Source organism: Accipiter gentilis, chromosome 12 (genome assembly GCF_929443795.1).
Source record: "Accipiter gentilis chromosome 12, bAccGen1.1, whole genome shotgun sequence".
Classification (NCBI taxonomy): domain Eukaryota; kingdom Metazoa; phylum Chordata; class Aves; order Accipitriformes; family Accipitridae; genus Astur; species Astur gentilis.
The window spans coordinates 35928628-35943615 of record NC_064891.1 but is presented as its reverse complement, the minus strand read 5'-3'; the positions used below and the strand labels follow the sequence as shown (position 1 = coordinate 35943615).

At 40.4% G+C, this 14988-nt stretch overlaps 1 protein-coding gene across 4 annotated transcripts in view; it reads right to left on the bottom strand.

The window, feature by feature from the left end:
* Window positions 1–7620, bottom strand: part of MTHFD2L (methylenetetrahydrofolate dehydrogenase (NADP+ dependent) 2 like) — a 37578-nt gene extending 29958 nt beyond the window's left edge. For all 4 annotated transcript variants that reach the window (XM_049814876.1, XM_049814877.1, XM_049814878.1 and 1 more), the window contains exon 1: window positions 7449–7620. In XM_049814876.1, the coding sequence (XP_049670833.1) occupies window positions 7449–7600 (152 nt within the window). In that variant the 5' untranslated portion in view covers window positions 7601–7620. The remainder of the gene's footprint in view (window positions 1–7448) is intronic.
* Window positions 7621–14988: the final 7368 nt, after the last annotated feature.

The window sequence follows — 14988 nt, the reverse complement described above, 5'->3', positions numbered from 1 at the left end:
AATAGATTTTTCTGGATTGGAAATAATAGTATCAAACTCTCTAACTTCTACTACTGCTCGACCCCTTCCAAAAAATGAACAACTTGTAAGTACTAACATGACAACCCCCAAATGTATTTTTAAATACAGTTAGTTTATTTCAAATGGCATATGAGGTAAACCTTAACAGCGCTCAAGAGGCACCGCAGAATGGAAAGGAAGTCGAATTCCTTACTTAATCTTACAAGCCCTACCCTCACCCTTGAATGACATTTTGGTGACAATAATATTAAGACACCCTTTGGTAAAGCTCTTAATGTCTTATCAACTTCCCATGCTCACCTCACCAGCTAACTGCTCAAACATCAAGTACATCTAGATTGAACAGCATTTCCTTCAGTACTATTTCATTCAGATCTTCCAAGTGTCAGCTTTATCTTACCTTGGTTGTTCTCCTGGTCTCCAGAGTCTTCTCCATCTTCCTGCCTGTCTGCTCACTATGAGCAAGCATAGGTGCTCCTGACCTTGTACGTGTCCATGGGACATATTCCACCACAGTTCAAGCTTTTATGTATACTATCTCCTTCACTAATTGAATCTCTCATCTTCTCAAAGAAACTTCAAGAATCCTAACGTGATACATACATATAGTTAACACTCCTTGGCACAATCATCTGACATTATAACAAGAAAGTAAATACTGTTCTATCTGTAAAAATGCAGTAAAATAACACCAACTCCCCAGAAGCAGAACTACCAAGACAGACGCAAAGTTGAAGTCGCTAGTGGACAAGTTCACTCCTCTCCTAATGAGCACAGCTGTGCGGCACCAAGAAAAAACACACTACTGATTCATCAACTCCTAACCAAAGACTGTCGACTGATTACTTGATCTTACTTACTAGAAAGTGAGCCTAAGTAGGAGAGGGTTTCCCCTCTGCAAACAGCCTACACTTCCTTCTTTGAGATGAAAAGCTTTACATGTATACACACACACATACACACAGATTGTAACCCCTGCTTTGAATTGAATAAATTAATTCAACATGACTACGATTTATAAGCGGCATAGTTTAGCGAGGACTCCAGATGAGTGATAATGACAGCAAGAAGATGTCATTATAACTTTAAAATAAAGAAAAAAAAAATCACAGTGCCTAGTATTAAAAAAAGAAAGAAAAACTAACACACACTGCTGAGAACTATTTATCGAAGCGTTTGTCAGGAAAGCAAAATATTAGAAGCATAGTTGGCACACAACACACAAATACCTTGTTTCCTTCCATTTTACACCAGCCTTAGCTACTTCCCAAACACAAGTTTCTGTACTGTTTAACTTAAATGTGTATATAAAGAAAAATAATTAAGCCAACAGATGTGGTTTTATTCTTTTCCTGTATGGCCTGCTCTGTATGTGCTCATTTTCATACGTGTCTCTCTCCCATCTTCATTATTTATGTTTTAGCTATACATGCCTCTGGCACAAGACACTTCTTTCCATGTACTCATTATGGCAAATAAATAATGAATGCTCACCTGCGTAGCAATGCCATATACATTTAAGAATACAAGGATTTAATGATATTTTGGCGCCAAAAAGTACTTTTAATCCATATGAATGTGTATCGCATGCCTATGCTATTTTTACTCTAAATGTGTTGCCAAAGGGTAAGTTTTCTTCACCTTTAAGCAAACGATTTTAAGTGTGTGCCTATTCCTTAACATCTAGCCACAGATTCATTAAGTTCTCAAGATCTGTCCTCTTTCACATCGGACCATTCTCACCCCATCACACTCAATCTTCTCAGTCATCCAAGGATCAAAACCAAAGCAAATTAACAGAAAAACAGTGCTAAAAAGGCAAAACCATACACACACAAATATAGAAGAAAAAAACCCTCTCACACACACATTATAAGCTAGGACAAAACACATGTAATAAATCCTAGCCAGGAGGCACTGTGATAAGGCTCTTCCAACACCTGGATCTTTCTGAAGACAACAAAAAGCAAGTTCTACAAGCCTGAGCAAACATCGACTGTAAAAGACAAAAACTTGCCTGAAAACAGAAATTTTTCAAGTTAAGACTGCTCTGAAAAATTAGTACTCTGGGGCAGCCCAGGTATAGAAGATCAAAATGACTCCAGGTTAGTTCACATATGCAGAAGAAAACAAGTACAATTATACCCTAGCAAGAAGTTACGGGATGGGCCTACTTTAAAAAAGCTACCCTCTTCTGGCATTACAACAGCTAAACAGATACTTGGAGAAGATTAAGAAAGGTATAGATGCAAAGAGCAGTTCTATTTTTCATATTCGTAACTTAAAAGGGCTGGGAAGGGAGATGGTAAATAGCATGTACATTTATGGCAAATGTTTATGAAAATGCCTCCAGGTCTCAAAGAGAATCTCAATGAAGACAACGTACAGGAAAAAGAAATCTTTAGGTAAAACTTTCAGCCTTTGCTTTGGAGACTGACCACGAACCACAGAGCAACTGAAATTTATCAAATAATTGAAAAATTGAGTGTCAAAGCTCAGCTTTCTATCTTACAGAGTTACAGATAAAGAGCCTGTCAAGTCACAGATGCACTGTTCTCTCTGCTAAGGAAGGAAAGAACAGCAAATCTCGTGACTTCCCCCCACCCCATAAATTTTACTTTTTATTTAAGGCAAGAAAGCTTCCCCCTATCATCTGATTATAGCTGATGATCACAGACCTTCTTGAGCCTCAAGGGCTCAACCACCCATAGTTTACCAATACCAATACAATGTCACTAATGCAAATCTTTTTTGGAACACAGCTAACAATTTTTATAATGGTTCAGATACCAAGTGTCCCAGTTGTCACAAGTCCCAATCTATTAAAAGCACTCCATATAACCACTAGGTTAACTCTGCATTGAAAAATGCCATCACTGTAACCAAGCTGTAAATATCGCTACTGCAAGAACCACCACTTAGGTTGAAATGTTCATCACTTCTTACATGTTTCTTAGCGGAGGTTTTCAAATAGATTTGAAAGCTGATGTCACCTTCATATACAGCAAATAGTTTTGCCCTAAATCAGCCAGCACCTAAATTTTTACAAGTCCAAGGCCAAAACCAAATGTAAAACAAATGTTACATTACTTATAATATAAAGATTATTATGTTCTTCTTTTACAGGGTTAGATATTCCCCAATTAGCAGCTATCCATGCATTACCATTCTGCTACTCTACTTTATTAAATAATAATAGTAAAAAAAAATCAACACAAATACCTAGTGTTTACACTTAACCATACACATTACAGTTACACAAATTGAAACCTCAACACTTCAATAGGTACTGCAAGTGAAGGCTATCCAGAAATGTCCTAAAATGTATTATTTCAGTCTTGATGATGATTTATCGCAGCTGGTCATCATTATAGCAAGACAACATACTGTTCTCCCTATGAAAGACTTGAAAAAATTAAATTTAATCAGCCTAATTAATTACTTTATTCTTACACCTAATGTTTGGCTACTTCGACTTCTGTTGCTTGAACTTTGCTTGACACATAAAATAAGTATGTGATGGTATTTTACCTCTATTTTCTAGGAAGATGGCAGTATTTATTATTCCTCTTGATCATTATTAGTTCTAGTGGGTTTACAATTTCATTCAGAATTTTAAGACAAGGGTACAAATTCAGTGTATCGTGAAAACATGCATTACCTATTGTGTAACAGAAGTGTGGTTTTAGTTCCAAAGAAAAACCTCCCTGGGGGAAAAAAAAAAAAAAGAGAAAAAAAGGCCTATGTTTGATTAGGTATTAAGAGAATAAAAGCTTGACATCCTTCAGCAGTAATCTTTTTCTTTGCCTGACTACCCTGAACATCCAGAACTAAAACATTTCAACACTCTCTGCAAATACATATGCTTGAAGCTTTAATGTACATCTGTACACAAATGCATTTAGCATTGATGTTTAATACATGTCGAGTCAGTTTGCCATGATGAAAGTAGTTCAAAGTCATTTGCAAAAATAATAAAGCATTCTGGATTTAGGTTAAAATTGGACTGGTTTTCAAAGTGCTGCAAGTCTGATCAGTTGGGGTTTTTTCTGTACCATATTCTGGGGAATGAACAAGTCCGCACCTAGAACAACATGGGGGGGGGGGGGGGGGGGGGGGAAGAAACACCACACTTTCTAAGACAGTCTACAAGAAGTTCTGCATTCTCTCTCTACTATAAGAAACTACACAACTGGAGTAAAATAACTGATGGTTAATGTTTTGTTATATTAATAAGATGCTCATTTGTCTGTTCATCAGCATACTCAAACACAAGAAACGTTTAACAATTCAATACATGGGGAAAATATCTAAAAGCCAGCAGACACCATATTTATTCAGAGACACTTGTTTAAACTTTATAGACACGTGGATGGTAGAACATGAAGGATTTTAAAATACTACCCTAACAGCATATGGAAGAAATTCACAGTGGTGAGTTCTGAAACAACTTCTTTCCTCTGCTAGTCTTTAAGATGGAAAAAAACCCTAATCCTAAAAGCACAAACAAACTGCCAGGAGCATCATCCCTCTCATAACATAGTTCATCCGTTTCTTGAAGAGAACTCTTTGCTTAAAGATCATATTTGGAAACAGAGAGCTGCTGCCAGGACTTCTGGAAAAAATTAAAACAACTATCTACACATTTTAACTGCACCCAAAACAACACAGTCTTCTTGCTAATACCTACCAAGTTACTGAAAGAAACTTGTTTAAATGCCAGTGGCTAAAAAGCAGACAACATTAATGGATTTAGATGCAAATACTAAAAAGGAAACAAATCTGGTGGCAACGCACTGTCATTTACCAATCCAAATGGAGAAGCTTCTCATTCTGCTCCTTCCAAGGTTATTCTCTACCTTCATGACTCCAGAAAATACCTTCCCAAAAGTACGAAACCACTTGCACTAACATCACTTTTTATGTAACATAGCTGATTTATTTTTATGAAGTATATTTCTTCAAGAACCTACTTTCTAGTACAAAGTCACCATCTATTCATCCCACATTTTTTAAGTCTCTGGATTTCCTCAGCAACCGTTAAAGCTTTGAGTGTTTCTCCAGATGTGATGCATAAGGTGCCGAGAGTTCACCAGGGAAAGATGAAGCAGCAGCATACACATACACACCTGCTGCACAAAATATATGTAAATTCAGCTCACCTTCCAGTTCTAGCAACCGCCTGAGCAACCAGTTTAAGTAAAACAAAGGTCACCTTGAAAATATCTGTGACTTCCTGAATTCAGCTGTCTTTGATGCATCAACTAGTATTTTCATACACAAAATAAATATCAAGAAGAATACATTACTACAACTCAGTAAACACTATCACATTTGTTATTTGGACCTTCAGAACTCTGTCTCAATAAAACCACCCAGTTATAAAATTAACTCTCACAGGAGAAAAAAAAAAAAGCAAGCTTTGAATACATAGCCAAGGAGAAACTTCCAATACCTCGCCATTTTCCCTAATTGCACTGAAATGCTCTTCAAAGTCTTTTATTTGTATAAACAAATATGCATATACAATTTTCTTAAGTAAAGAAAATTTTCCACAACTGTCAAATACATAAATAACAAATATTATAACATGTTGATGCTTCTGAGGCTTAGAGTCTAGATAGTTTAAGTCGTTCGATGGAAATATTATACAAGAACTACATGAAAAAGTAAAGCATCAGCTGTACAGGAAGGTTAAACTGCACCACGCTATTCAAGACATTCAAATTAAGAAGTGAATCATTACTTTAAATTTTATCCACATGAAAAACTTGACCAGGTGTAGTGACAGATTTAATGTGTGTTACTATGCCATCCTGTCCCACTATCATCCTGCCCACTCATGGATGATCTTATTCTGAACCCTGTCTGAGTTTATAACAGAAAAATTCACATATTGAATCTTTCTTGTTAGTGCATCCAGTGACCTGCAGGACATTATAGAAACAAAGATGACAGCTGCTAGTTTAGATCAACCTATGCACTAAAAGCCCAAAATCATATGGGGCATCACAATGGCATCTTCTCAGTCCTACATGTACCACACAAAAACCTCTCTAAAATCATTATTACAGGAGCATCTACTCTTTGCAGAACCGTAAAAAAAGTTACTAGCAACAAAGAACAGAAGTAGGCATGTACCATTCCAGAAATACAGCTATACTTGTGCCAAAACTGGCAGAATTGAATCCTCTGTTGTACAGGACATACAAAATACCTAGGAAGTCAGATGCTTATTTCAATTGCCACCATACAGCTTACTAATCTTTTCATGTTTGAAAACACAAGGCAAAGACAGTGCTTTCAGTGTAGGCTACTTGTGACCCGCTGAAACAAGCAAACTTTCAGGTCAGTATTTACGACACCTCCAGTATAAATGGAAAGGCTGCCAAGCAAGGGCTCAGCTGAAACCCTCCCATCTACACCCTGAGAAGCACTGGTAGTTGCCATGCCACAACAGCAGCAGGGAAGGCTCGGTCCAGCCAGCACATTAAATGGAACACATGAGTAACAACATCAGGAGACCTGTCCTCACTACGGTAGAGCATGCCCTGCTTGACCTAGGGATCCAGGTTTTCAGCCAACACTGGCAGACCCCTGCCCGCTGCAGTGCTACGTGTGACACAGCGTGACCACGTGGGGTTTACTTATTTATTTATTTAAATTATCATTATTTACTTTTATTTTAGAATTTGTTTGGGGTTTTTTTTTCCCAGAACAAAAGCGCGCCACAGGATCACAGCACCTGCCTTGCTGAGGACCGCGAGATGCAATGGGCTGGGCTGTCATCATCACTTGTCCCTTCATACAAACAGTAATATTCTTCAGCAGAGATTAAAAACGCTTGCCTACAAGCCATCCCCGAAAATAACTACAGACGCCCAAAAAAATTTAAGACACATAGCAATTGCGTGTAAACGAACTGAGAGGCTCTTTACGGCAGCAGGAGCAAACAAATGTTGACTGGCCGCGCTCCCCTCGGGGAGGAGGCGGGAAGGCAGGCCACACTTCAAGGGCTCCCCCATCTCAGCGCACCGGTTAAATCTCCACAGGATCCACGACCCCTGCCCGCTGCCACAGACCCCCTCAGAGGCCCATGTTCCCGGGGAGAACTGCCACTCAGCCGGGCTCCAGGGGCAGCTCCCCCCCGCCGGAGGCGACCGAGGAAGGAGAGGGGTCTCCCGGCAGCGGGCCGCGGTGCCGTCCCCTTCCCTCAGGCGGTCGGGCGCCCGCTCTGGCCGCCGCGCGCTCGCGAACCTTCCAGCGCGACCGTTAAACGGCGGGCGGCGGGCGGGCAGGCGAGCGCGCGCGCGGCGGCCGCCCTCGTCCCGCCGTTCTCCACAAGGCTCCCCGCCGCACCGGGAGGAGGAAGAGGAGGAGGGAAGGAGTGAGGATGAAGAAACCCCCAGCGGTGCGGCGTGGCGTACCTGGCGGCGCTGCGAGGAGAGCTGCTGGTGCCGTAAGCGGCCCGGGGCGCCGGTCGCGAGAGGGCTCGCCATCGCCTCAGCGGCGCCAAGCCCGGGCGCAGCACCGAGGAGGAGAAGGAAGAAAAGAAGGAGAAGGCGGTCGCCGCCGCCATGTCGCTCCCGGCGGACGGAAGCGCCGCCGCAACCAAGCGACGAAAGGAGGAGCCAGGGCAAGTAGCGGGCCCGGGGCCGCGACGGGGCGGGGCGCGCTGCTGAGGGACAGGCGGAGGTGCCGGTCGCCGTGAGAGGAACGGCCGGCCTGAGGGGCGAGAGGAGGACGCCGCCCGCCAAAACTGAAGGGGCGGCGGCGCCTGCGGTGAAGGCGAGCCTGTGGGCCCGCCGTCACCACCCGTGTGGTGGCGCGGGGCTGGCAAACCCTGCGGGTTTGTGTGCTGAGAGGGCGAGCGGCACGGTCCCTGCCCACCTCCCCGGCCCCTGCCGCCCTGCAGTGCTTCGGGGGTTGGGGCAGGAGCCTCTGCCGGGGATGGTGCACGAGGCGGTCTTCATTTGCAGCCTTTGATTAGTAGGCGCTTCTCTTCCCGCCAAAATGTGTGTGGGCAAAGCCGACACCGGGTCAGAGCCGCACAGACGAGCGTCGATGCCCCCGCGTGTTTTCCTCGTGGGCTTTCTTGCAACTCGTATTAGTGCTTTTTGTCGTGTTTTATGGCAGATTTTTCCCTAAAAAGTGTGGAAAAATTTCTGCAGAGGCGAAGAAGAAAACAAACTGCGATCTGAAATAGCGTATACAAAGCATGCCAGAATAATAACCGGCAACCTCACCTGCAATTCTGAGCCTACTGACAGTTGGCACATTCCTTCAGGAAGCTGGCAAAAGCTTGGAAAAGATGCAACAGATTACTGACGCTGCAATTTCTGCTATGGTACTGGCAAATTTTTTGATCAGTTAGGTGTTTCTGTAGGGAACGTGGTTCACCTGTTTCTACAGACAATGTGCATACTGGTTTTTAATTACTTGTACTCCTAGAATCTTATTCTCTTCCAGTGTTGTAGATACTATGTAAATCTTCCCCTTTAGGTTGCTATTTTATAAATAGTAGCGACACCAAACTTTACACACCATCTAGCATCTATGTACTGCATTAATTATACAGCTTTTTTAAAAAAGGACACTTACCCAAGATTCATTGACAAAGTTATGTACACCATCCCTTACTCTCATGATTGTTTCTTGTCACTATCCTGTTCAGAGAAAAATTAACATGTGAGGAGATAGGAAGTCCTGTGAAAATTTACGGTCCTGAGCAGAGACTATATCTTTAAGATAGAACAAAGATCTTCAAATGCTAATCTATCCTATCCAGCTTCTGAAGAACTGAAGATGATGAATGTAAATTGAATATTTAAGCTCATTTATATAAAATCTAGCCATTTTTGGAATGCTGGTTTTTTTAGGACTCTCGTATTGCTGGTTCTGTAAAAAACAGAGATGTTCAAATACGGATAGACTGACGCTTTAGAATTGCAAGTAATCCTACAAAAGGCAGTAAGTTACTTGAAGGGGCTATATATATATCTCACAAAGAATAGGCAAGATATTAAAAGAAAGAAAAGCTGAAGAGAATAACAGAAAACACAATGGGCAAATGAAAAAAATATCAGCAGTCCTAAAAATTGGTATTACAGAGAAGACAATTCCATCAAAAGTTTATTTTTGTCTATGATGAAAAACATGCACTTTTTTTTTTTTTTTTTTTTAGGCAAGGTTTGTATACTTGACTACAAAACTTCGAATTGCTGTTGTTAAAATTTTCCACAGATGGAACGTCCACCACAGATCTTTCTACCAAATTCGTACACTAGAAAAAAGCAGTTGTATTAAAAATGCTTTTGTTGAAATTTGCTATGCAAAATGTGACTGAAGAATTGCTTTACTTCAAAGGTACATGAGTTACAAAATGTTGGACGAATGTAGGCAAGCATATTCTTACAGTCAGTGATGCTGAACATAACAAAAAAAAAAAAAGTTACCCATTATCTTTTATGCAGTCTCACCTTTTGTATCAATTGGGTTCCTGCTATTCATACTGACCCCTACAGACAAATAAAAATAGGTTTTCAGTAATAAGAGGATGAAACCTTTTTTCTTGACCTCAGTTAACTGCTTATGTTTCAGATTCCATTCAAGTTTGGAACTTAAATATCACAACTTTTTAAAAAAGCAAAACACCATAACATTTTAAATTAACTTTCACACAAATCAAGTTGCACCTTACTGTGGCAACCTCAGGTTTGACCCTGAAGCTACGTGTAGTGATGCACATATGAAAAATGCTACCAATATCAGTCATTCACACCAAAATAATATACCACCTTTTCGTATCATTCCTGAAAAAAAAATCTGAAATCTTACTACTTCTATAATAACAATATTTATAATTAACAGTTTGCAGAGCATAGCCTCCAAAAAATGACCACATATTGCTCAAGATCTGTCAAGTACATTATATAGAACATCTTATGAAAATACTACAATAATAAATAATAGTATGCATATGAGCCACAAAAATGCACTGATGAAATTGGTACAAAGGGTAAAGCTGAAAATATGCAATTTGGTTTGCATAACAAAGCAGAGTTAGGCATTGACAGCTATGAAGGAGGTGGGTATTCTTAGCAGGTTGTTTCAGAGTCTGTTACACTTGGAGTATTTTCATGTGCATATGATGAAGTGCTATAGTTATAAAACACTGTCTTGGGCATTAGCAATCCCATCAACTTAAAATTATCTCTTAATAATTATTTGTGTGTGAAGAGGAAGTCAAACGTGGTTGGTTGGTAAGAAGTGGTGTTCTCTCATCTTGTGAAAAGCTGTATCAGGAAATGTTGCTTTACAAAAAATTTTATGAGTAATTTCTTTCTGTATCCTGGAGAATATTATGCCTTTCTGTCCACTCTCCGCTTTTTTCTTCTCTGTTTTGCCTTCCCATCTGCTGGAAGGTGTACATTTGTATGAGACAAAGAGGTTGAGAAGAAAGATGAACCATGTCATATTTTGCAGTCTTAGTTTAAGGAAAAAATGAATCTTAGTTTAGGAAAAAAAATAGTTAGAGAAGAACTCAGGTTAAGTAAAAAACTTCTTACCCTTGGGAAGCCTTGTATTTTAAGAAAATTTTTTTGCTGAACTTTTTTTGCTTTCTAGTAGTTCTACATCCACCTGACCCGCAACCTCTGTTTTTGAGGACACCGGTATTGGGGATGAACATAGTATTCAGGACAGACATGTTACCGTTTTTTAAAAAACCTTGCTCAAGATCACATGATCTGGCACTTTCAGCACCTGCTGCAGAGCCTGCTTTCTAACAGCAACAAACTATAAAACCCGGGCCCTGACAGCAGAATACTGGGAATTTTTGGAATGTGAGCAAAAGTGAGAGTCATGGCTATTGCTGGAGCCAGAAAAGATACTAAAGGAGAAAGATGCGTTACCGATTTATTTAACAGATACATATTTTGCACCTTGGTCCAACATCACTCAGCTTCCACTTAGAAGTGCTCTGTTCACGAGGGGGAAAAGAAGGCAGTACAGAACATTGCTTGAAGCCTGAAAGGTTTTCCTTCATCAGCATGTTCTGGGTGGTATTTGTGTGTGCATGTGTGTTCCTGAGTGCCATGACTGGCTTAGAGTGCGCATCAACAATCTGGGCTGTGCCTTTACCTCGTGTTCATATAGAAAATCTGTATTGGGATAGTTACCGAGGCAAGCGTTTGCCTTCCTTGCTTGGCGATGCCAGAGGGGAAGCTAGTCACCAGGAGGCACTCATCCCACACGTAAGTCTTGCCTCACACCAATCCTTCCTGCTGCTGTCTTCATAAACGCACTAATTGGCATGCCAGAGTTCAGTGTGAATGTCGTGATGATCATTAGTGATGGCCTTAACTACATCTCTTGCTACATAGTCATTATTCTGAATGTAAAATAAGATCCCCCAGTCACTTACTCGTTTTAATATCTTATTTTCCCTTAGGACCTGCTCCCAGATGATGGTGGAAGGGAAATGGGAGACAAACAGGAACGCAAGTTCTGTTTGCCGTAGCCATCAGCTGAAATAGAAAACACATATTAAATTGTTTTGTAGGAAATGAAAGAGAACTAGACTCAAGATGAAGTTCATATTTACGATCTTTAAGACAAAGATAGACTTCAAAGCAGAGGCAATCTTTAAATAACTCTTTTCTTTTCTTATGCTTTTCATACAACTATTGGGAGTCCTCAGGCTACCAGTCAACACCGTATGTTTAGAAAAATCTTGGCTCAAATATGCAGTTTTAAGGCATGAACTGAAGAAGTGAATACCCAGCCAAGTCTGTTTTAATGAGAGTTTTTAATCTTAGTTATTTTGGCAACACTTTTGTGGTGAATAGGATGAAATTGTGGTGAATGGGGTGAAATCCAGTTGGCAGCGGATCACAAGTGATGTTCCTCAGGGCTCGGTGTTGGGCCCTGTTCTGTTTAATACCTTTATCGATGATTTGGATGAGGGGATTGAGTGCACCCTCAGCAAGTTTGCAGATGACACCAAGTTGGGAGACGGTCAATCTGCTCAAGGGTATGGAGGCTCTGCAAAGAGATCTGGACAGTCTGGATTGATGGGCCAAGGCCAACTGTATGAAGTTCAACGAGGCCGAGTGCCGGATCCTGCACTTCGGTCACGGCGACCCTGTGCAGCGCTATGGGCTTGGGGAAGAGTGGCTGGAAAGCTGCCCGGCAGGGAAAGACCTGGGTGTGCTGGTCAACAGCCGGCTGAATATGAGCCAGCAGTGTGCCCAGGTGGCCAAGAAGGCCAACGGCATCCTGGCCTGTATCGGAAATAGTGTGGCCAGCAGGAGCAGGGCAGTGATAGTTCCCCTGTACTTGGCACTGGTGAGGCCACACCTCGAGTCCTGTGTTCAGTTTTGAGCCCCTCACTACAAGAAGGACATTGAAGTGCTGGAGCATGTCCAGAGAAGGGCAACCAAGTTGGTGAGGGGCCTGGAGCACTCCTCTTACGAGGAGTGGCTGAGGAAGCTGGGGCTGTTTAGTCTGGAGAAGAGGAGGCTGAGGGGAGACCTTATCGCTCTCTACAGCTACCTGAAGGGGGTTGTAGTGAGGTGAGTGTTGGTCTTTTCTGTCAGGTGGCTGGAGATAGGATGAGAGGAAATGGCCTCAAGTTGAGGCAAGGGAGATTTAGGTTAGATATTGGAAAAAAATTTTTCACTGAGAGGGTTGTCAGACATTGGAATAGGCTGCCCAGGGAAGCAGTTGAGTCACCATCCTTGGAGGTATTCAAAAAGCACGTAGACAAGGCACTCGAGAACATGGTTTAGTGGGCATGGTTGATGGTTGAACTCGATGATCTTGAAGGTCTTTTCCAACCTAAATGATTCTATGATTTTACAGATGACAACACAGTAAATCAATGCTGTCAGAGTATGGAACTTTATGGATAGATGTATTTTTGATTGATGACTAGCATTTATTGTCTGGCATGGTCTGACTGACATGTCTTCTTAAGTGAGTACAGTATTGGAAGCACTGATGTGAGTTAGGTAGATTGTGTCATGCGGTAACAGCACATTGTATTTCTACAGAGGTCTCGAATATTGAATGTGTTTTTTTCTCGGCTTTCTCTAGCACAATTAAAATAAATTAAGGCTTTCCTTTTCTCTGCACCCTGTCTTATTGTTGTACTCTAAAGAAACTTACAGTAAAAACAATAGAAAGTACCTTTTTAAGTGAAAAAGGAAAACTCTAGCATTTGGTGTGGGATTGAATTTGGAGCAAAGGTTCTGGTATTATTTTTAAAATTTAAATAAAATAGAAATCATTAACCACAGTGCTAAACATTTATAATGCTTTTCACAAATATTATTAGAACCTTTAAATGCATGTGTTCATGGAGAAACAAGGAAATTTGATTTGATTTTGAATGAAACAAGTTTGTGTTATTACAAAATCATTGGTAGACAGTAATGACTATTACTATTATTAATAGTAACAGCTATTCCTAAATAGTAACAAGCTCCGAGTTCTGTAATAGATTTGCGTAAGTATGTAATACTTTGACTTTTTCATTGTTTTTCATTATTAGTCAAACAAACCAAGTAGTCTGTTTGAATTGCAAGGAATGTAAAATGTGCTGTAAATTTAAGCAGTTTTTACTAAACTGCATCATTTCCCAGTACAGTTTTGATCAGTTAAATTTGTAATAGGTGTATTTGCTCTGCCACAACTCTTCTTGAGTACTGTGTCTCATTACAGAACTCCGCACGAGTGAAAATGAGGTATCTAGTTGGTGCTTGAGCTCTTTGCTATGAGTAGAACAGCAGGGAACATGATTTTCAGCCTGGGGAAGCTTCTCTTAAGCTTGATTGACATAACTTAATTGCATTTATATTCTCTCTTAGGTTATTCTAAAATAATCATTAAGAATTATAAACATTGCCAAGACTTTTAGCATGTAGTTTAATCACACATTACAAATTATGTTTGATAAAGGGATCTTCCTGTGGATCTTATGTTAAAGATTATTCTATTAAAAAAAGAAAACCACAAATGAAAATTATTTTTCTGATAACATACAGCAGCAAAACATAAACCTGGCATTTTATGTTGCTTTAAATTTGGTATGCAGATACAATTAGCACTGCTACTGAAGTCAACAGTCTATGAATTTAAAACAAAGTAAATCTACACTGAAGTTCACAGCAAAGCCATACTAGTTACCTTCATTCTTGTCGCTTGCCAAACCGTTCTTCGGCTGTCTTTGTTTTTGATAGATCTACTCACTAGATGACTACAATTTTTGCTAAAACACTCATTTTTAGAAAATCCCAGAAAGTAACTTCTCTCCAGTTCATTCACATAACTAAAAAAACCTGGAAATTACATAAAGTCAGGTCACAATTTTCAGTATGGTTTTCATGTTAAAAATTCAGAAAAGACGTTGTATCACTAATATTATCTACATCAGACTCGCAAATATTATCTATATCAGACTCCCTAAGCTCGTGGCATTTTCTTTATTGAAAATACATGTATCATCCCAAATCTTCCTGAAAATTAAGTAGACTCCAAAATGGCTGTCATCTACGTATTACAGTTGCTATTCCCTTATATATCTTCACAATTTCACCATCCTTCTTTGTGGGGAATTAGAGACATAGCAGTAGTAATGTGCCACTGGTGCAAAGTTCCCATCTTTTCATATCTGGTTTGGGGGTTTTTATGGCACAAAGTTTCTGTCCAGTAGAGAGTTGAAATTTGCTACCTTTCCATTGCTGACTTTTTTGTTCTGTGTTTTTTATTTCAGGCAAGGGCAGATGGTTCCTATTCAAGTTTTCGTTCTGGGGGCTGAAGAGGTGTTTCATTCTGAGCGAATGGTGGAATGCTGGCATTTATGGCTGAGGTGAGCAGCTGATTGAACATTATGAGCAGGGCTGTAAAGGACTGAAAATCACCTGGGGAAAAGCTACAAATACCATGGTGGGCTGGGGTTGGGCA